Source organism: Montipora capricornis, chromosome 1 (assembly GCF_036669925.1).
Source record: "Montipora capricornis isolate CH-2021 chromosome 1, ASM3666992v2, whole genome shotgun sequence".
Taxonomy (NCBI): domain Eukaryota; kingdom Metazoa; phylum Cnidaria; class Anthozoa; order Scleractinia; family Acroporidae; genus Montipora; species Montipora capricornis.
The window spans coordinates 22,213,612-22,219,901 of NC_090883.1; the positions used below are offsets into that span (position 1 = coordinate 22,213,612).

General features: G+C 39.1%; 1 protein-coding gene across 1 annotated transcript; it reads right to left on the reverse strand.

Moving 5' to 3' along the window:
• Window positions 1-2,195: 2,195 nt before the first annotated feature.
• LOC138060340 (uncharacterized) lies at window positions 2,196-4,670 on the reverse strand. The gene is made up of 3 exons (XM_068906099.1): window positions 4,430-4,670; window positions 3,002-3,589; window positions 2,196-2,547 (listed from the first exon to the last, which is right to left on the reverse strand). The coding sequence occupies exons 1-3, from the start codon at window positions 4,668-4,670 to the stop codon at window positions 2,543-2,545; spliced, it is 834 nt and encodes a 277-aa protein (XP_068762200.1). The 3' UTR covers window positions 2,196-2,542.
• Between the last annotated feature and the right edge of the window lie 1,620 nt (window positions 4,671-6,290).

A 6,290-nucleotide genomic window follows, 5' to 3' on the forward strand; every position in this document is an offset into this window, starting at 1 on the left:
TCACCCAGTTGTTGGAGGAAAATCTGGTAACAAAGGCAAACACTCTACAACAAGGATTTCCCACTCCTAAGCTTTATTTCACACAATATTTTCCATACCAAAATGAGGTATTAATATTATTTTTCATGCACAATTAAAAAGTAGCAACGGACAGCTCAGATGAACTGCGATAAATAAATTCACTTGAGATGCAAGCACAAAGAAAAACACTATAATTATGCAGGCAGCGATAAAAAAGAAAGGATATTTACAGTTTTTTGGGCACACCTTGCACTTTTCATGTACGCTTGAAGGTGTAAGCTTTTTCCTGCACCATTTGCAAACTGACAGAGAATTAAGCATAACCACGAAATTTGCTTGTGTTGCTTGATCACTTGTGTGAATGGGCCTTGTCACTAATATTGGCTTTTGGTATAATGACTTTGGAGTACACACTGTTCCCCCATTGGACCAAGGTTCCCAAAAGCGTAACCACTTTTACAGTGCGTATGAGGTGTTTTTTCCCATTGTTTACATGAAACTTCACATCATGTCAAAAAATTATTATACAAGACAAAATAATGAGCGTTCGAATCACCTCTTCAAAGCTACAAGTCAAAGTAAATTTTGCTTTTGGCTATTTTATTTTGTTCTTCCCTTAAATTTTGAAGTTAAATGAATTCTCGAATGTTTCATAACCTTTTAATGCGATCGTCCGAATCACCTCTTCAAGGCTACAAGTCAAAGCAAATTTTGCTTTTTGCTCTTTTATTTTTTTCCTCCGTTTCCCGACCCAAAAGCGCTAAAAAAGTGTATCTGCGTTTTGCCATACTCTGTTGCAGTGAAAGGTTACAGTATGTTTTTGAAATAGTATTTAAAAAGTGCTCATACAAAAATTGCTCTTAGAGAAAAAAAAAATTTGCAATAAAAAATTCGCACACACATTTTGTTGTTTATATGTTAATCTAGTGGCCGTCAAAATTATGGGACAATCGGGCAAATTCCATTTGAGTTTTAGCTCTTTAAAGTGTCCGCTTCACATGAAAAAATTGATTCAAGAAAACAGCGCTAACACTGTAAATCACACGGGTGATTTTTACTTCCGTCCGAATCTTAAAACTGCCATTTCTACGCCACTATTCAATCTTTTTTAATAATTTCTTTTTTACATTAGATATCCCATTTTGATCACTACTTTAACCAAAAAATCCAAATCTGAAGAAAATTGCCAATCTGAAGGTATACTGTAACCTTAAAGTGGTACTATGATCAAAAAATCATTTCCTTTTTTTTTTTTTAGATTTTGAAAGCGTGTTTGCTTAACACCTAACTGGCAAAATTTTGAGCTTTGAGTTTTATCCAAAGGCTGTTTATTTTGAGTGTAAGTTTTGGATTTCACGGTCCGCCATTACTCACGTTCAAAACTGGCCGATTGGACCTCAGAGGGTTGGATCTAGAGAAAATGACGTCATTTACTCACTAGCTTAAAATTTCAGCGTGTAAACGCAATTTATTACATATGCAAAACATGGGTTTAAAAGGCTGAAAGCCCAAAACTCCCGTGCTGCATATTAATTTGGCCGCATACACACGCTTTGCATTCTTAAACTAGTGAGTCTTTGATGTCATTTTCTCCTCGATCCAGCTCTCTCAAGATTTTAAAGTTAGTAATGGCGGACCAATAAATAAGAAAATTCCAATTAAAATAAACAGGTGTCTCTTGAAAATCAGAACTTAAAACTTGGGTCAGTTAGTGTTTAGTTAACATAGTTTTGAAATCCAAAGAAAAAAAGAATTGTTTTTTTGGTTGTAGTACCCCTTTAAAAGTGGTGATACTTTTGTGATCATTCCCAGAATTCTACCTCCAACCTCTGTCACCAACGCAAACTTGAGGCCCTGCCAGGGGGGTGTCCCATGTTGCTTGTCTGAATTTTAAAAGGTCTCGTGTCGGTGCTTTGTCAATGTTTCACGTTACTGTGACCGTTGCTGTTAGAAATTAAAAGAAAGGATGTTGTTTGTCGCGATTTCCCTTAAGTGCTATCACTACTTTTTTCCCTGGCAGAGCCTCAAGCTCCCCACATGGAAGCTCACAGGAGTCATTACCTTTCTTTAGAAGCAAGTTCTTGTATTAAAAACATTGTACTAGTACGCAGTTCTATAACTTCATCATGAGTAAACCTTGGTCTCCACTGGGGCCAAGGAACAACTGGAAGATCATTTAGAAACTCTCTATAACACTTCATGACGTAAACGCCACAGTCTGTGCTATTTGGTTGTTGAGGCACATCAGGATAGCTAAATTCTTCAAACGAAATAGTCTTTGTCTTCTGTTTGGCTTTTGCAACCCATTCATCCTGTAGGTAGTTTCTCACTATGCGCTCAACAGAAGGGTGGCGTGTCGCACTTGACCTTGATGAAGCTCTATTTGCTGAGTCCAGTATCATGATGGATACACCATCTCCTTGGTTCATTTTAACAATTACTAACACCCAGTGCGTTCCAGTACAAACTGGAATGATGACGAACTCTTTGTCAAACAAGTTTACTCGCCTCGTCCAATTCCTTATCCTGTTTGGATTAAAGTCTGTAAGCTTTTTGTAAAAACATGCACTAAATATGTATACGGTGTCTACTGAAAAGTCTGGGGCAGCACTCTTCTCCTCAGCCTTATACAACAATACAAAGTCCATTAAGTTGTCATCGATTAAATATCCATGTTCTAAATTTTGAAGGTTGTCACTGTCCAACTGTACATTTCCGTATTTTGATTTAAATCTTACGAGAACTACAGATGGTACAAAACTGATGCACATTTCGTCTTTAGTTGTGCAACTTTTCCGTTGCATCTTTGTTAATACTAAGGCCTCGAATGATATGTCTGTTCCACAATTTGTTCCCTGAAATTCTTTAATATGGCTTGCAACAGCCAATGAATTTTCAAATTTTAGTAATACAGCCTTTCCATTTCCATCCACCATCCCATTCTTGTCTCTTGCATGCGAGTCAAACAGAAACCACTCACCATAGCTGTTAATGCAAGCTACACAATAGTCCTCAAATCGAAGAACAAAGCCAAAGGAGTTTTGTTGGACACTTTTTTCCAACACCTGCTGTAACTCTAATACATCCTCGTCTTCTCTTTCCTGCATAGTGGTACCACCAACGATTTCCGTGTCCACGTGAAAGTCATACCCAAAAGCTCTCAACTTATTGGGCAACTCATCCACATGTAGCTTTTGGTTCACAGCAACTTTATATCTGAGACAACAGACTTGGAAAAAGTGGAGTCTATCCCCAGCAATCAATAATTTATCCAAGTCCTGCTCTCTCCATGTACCAACTGGATGAATGGTGCTGTAGAGAAGTGATATAAACGCAATTCCGGCACACTGTTGGCCTGCGTGGTGAAAAACAAGGCTGTTGTCCCCTTGATGGCTAGATGCCTGGACGACCAGCTGTTTTTTATATGCATTCTTAAAGACCTCCTCATCCTTAGAGATCTCCTCATCCTCAGAAGACAGTGAGACTTCTTCATTCTCTGTCCGCTGACCAAGTGTCCTGCGAAAGTATCTTCCATCTCTTGATCTCCTTGGTTTCTTGCATTGCTTGTCTGTTTGTTAGGATAAATGCAGAGCAAAGCACACTTTGAGCAACTTACAGGTATTTCAAGGAGTCAATTTGCATACTAAGCTTCAGTATGAAACAGATGTTAAAGGTCCCAGTTCATCCCACAACCCACATGCTGACAGATGCTTGTGAACAATAACTCTATGTGCTAAGTAGGCATAACAATGAGTATTGATTCAGAACTTAAACGCGCGGTCAATTCCTCCTCCATCCACTGCAAAAGATTAAACATTGAGGACTCCAGTTTCTGTAGATAAATATGACGAGCCAAGACTTTGAGATCATCTTTTTCGTCATTTTTCTCTCAATAAGTGAAATGACATGAGTATTGTCAATGTCCTGGGGTCTCTTAACTTCCTTTAAAATATTGTATGACCGTCGTACCAGGTTGTCAAGGTCAGAGAAACGATTGTCTTGGATCGCGATAGTTCTGATCGAGGTATTTCCAAGCGGAATTCAAATCAGTCTGAACTAATTCCCTCCATTAACAACTTTCCAGGTTCCGGTCCTAAACAAGAACGAAGTTTTGTCATCGAATCTTTCACATCGCAGCGACTCTCGACAGCGTGCTTGAAATCTTCACGAAAAATGATGTACTTTCGCACGTCATCATAAAACAAATTGGAAGTTTCGGCTTCTCGTGTTTTACAATCAGTGGTTTATTCGTCTTTACTTGTGTTAATTTGATTGAATCGTCTTCATCTTGTTTACCATTGTCACCGTCATCCTCTGTCTGTACAAACTCTTCATCGCCTGTTGGTTTGGCGCCACCATTTCCGGAAATTGATGTTTGACAGCTCTCCTGTTTTCTCTCTTTTTCCACGATCCATCATCCACGACTCGGCGTCTTCATAACTTTCATCATTCAGAAACATTGTATATTCTTCGTGCTTGATTACCAAATCGGAATATGCATTCTTTGCTTCCACCAAACCTTGCTGAATTTCATTTGCGGGACGTTCCGCCTTCATCAACATAGACACTGCGTTCATTGTCCTCGTAAAAGAGCTCTTTGCCGCGCGTCGAGCGTTCCTGGCTTTCTCCTCCATACTTTTGTCAGTCATCCTTGATACTCCGGTTTCTCAGCGACAAATTGTTGAGAAAACCTTCAGATATTGGGCCGCTGAGTCAACGAAGTTAAAGAGGACAACTTGGATTTTCAGGATTTATTTGAAGAAAATAATCTGAAGTTATCGAAAGCAGTAAAATAACAATAATCCCTTAATAATTGAATAGTCTGATAGAAATCAATGTAGAAGAAATTTATCAACTTAATTAAAAACTTGCGTTTGTCCAAGCCAGTCCAGACGTTTAAAATTACATACAATCGTAGCGGAACAAGAACTATTGCATGCTAACATTACAATCACATGAAAAAAACTAACATTTTTGGTGAGTCGGCATAAAAGAACCTTTGACAGTCTAGGTCCAGTCTTCTCTGTTCATTTATACGCGAAACAGAGCCTGCAATCCAATCGAAAACTAGTATCTGGTCAGTGGTCAAATAAAAAAAAAACAGCTGACCTCGGCGAGCTCTAAGCTTTAGCTCGCGATATGGTCACGTGATACTGGTCAGCGGTTACCTTATGTCCAATATCAAAGATGTATGCTGTAAACTAGCATTATACTGGTCACATTGGCGTACATGGACGGGTGGACGGACGGTCGATGATGTCATGGCTATAAAACCCAAATTTCTCGCATCGATGGGTTACCATATTTTCTTAACTATGGCGCTCCGCGCGCGCGGAGCTCCGCTTTGATAACAATTTTTTTTGACGGAAGTGTCTTAACAAGTTTGCAACTTGTTGTAGCAATAGTCATCAACATCTCTAAACCTGTACGGATCATCCTGTGAATAAATGTTCAGAGATACATCCACATTCAAGTATCCATTTAAAGCCTTATGCAAGAATGTGACAAAAAAGGTAGCGTCTCTTTTAAAGCGAAAGCAAACTAACACATTTTAGGGGCTCGTCATAGGTAAGATTCCTTTTTCCGATAATAAATTATGTTCCCCTCCGATGTATGCGCTCAAGCTTGTCAACGTTTCGTGCGGTGTATGGCGACCACACAACTGATCCATATTCCACTTGGGATCACATCAACGTGCAGTACAACACCTTCTGGGTTTCGGTATCCTTCCAACCTCTACAAGTTATTCTAAGTAGGCCTAAAATTCCATTAGCCTTATTTGTAATGGCATCAACATGAGAGTTCCAAGAAAGATGATGGTTAGTAAGCAAACCACGGTCACGGAACTCATAAACTTCCTCTAAGACGGATCCGTGTTGGGTGAAACATGATCTGAATTATTGTTTCTTCAAGGTAATGCGTATTAACTTACATTTCTAAACATTGAAGGTCATCCTGTTCTGTTGACTCTAAGTGCACAAAATATATAGATCATTTTAAAAAACATCAGTAGATCATTAGGACAGGTTACCACTCTAAACTCCTTGCAGTCATCTGCATATAGTGCTACAGAACTTTTTTGACTAACCACCTCAGGCAGATCACTGATAAAAATAACAAAAAAAGGGTGACCCAGAATGGACCCCTGCGGCACGCCAGATATGATATTCAGCCAGCTAGAACATTTGCTATCAACCCCAACTCTTTCCTTACGATTTGATAAATAGTCACCACGCCAAGCTAGCAGCGACTCTGATACCGTAGAATCC

Excerpts from the sequence above, each read along its gene's own strand:
- LOC138060340 (XM_068906099.1), bottom strand. The coding sequence starts at position 4,670 with ATGACTGACAAAAGTATGGAGGAGAAAGCCAGGAACGCTCGACGCGCG. Across the intron at positions 3,590-4,429 it reads CGAGTCGTGGATGATGGATC|ACAAGCAATGCAAGAAACCA; the intron begins GTGGAAAAAGAG and ends CCTAACAAACAG.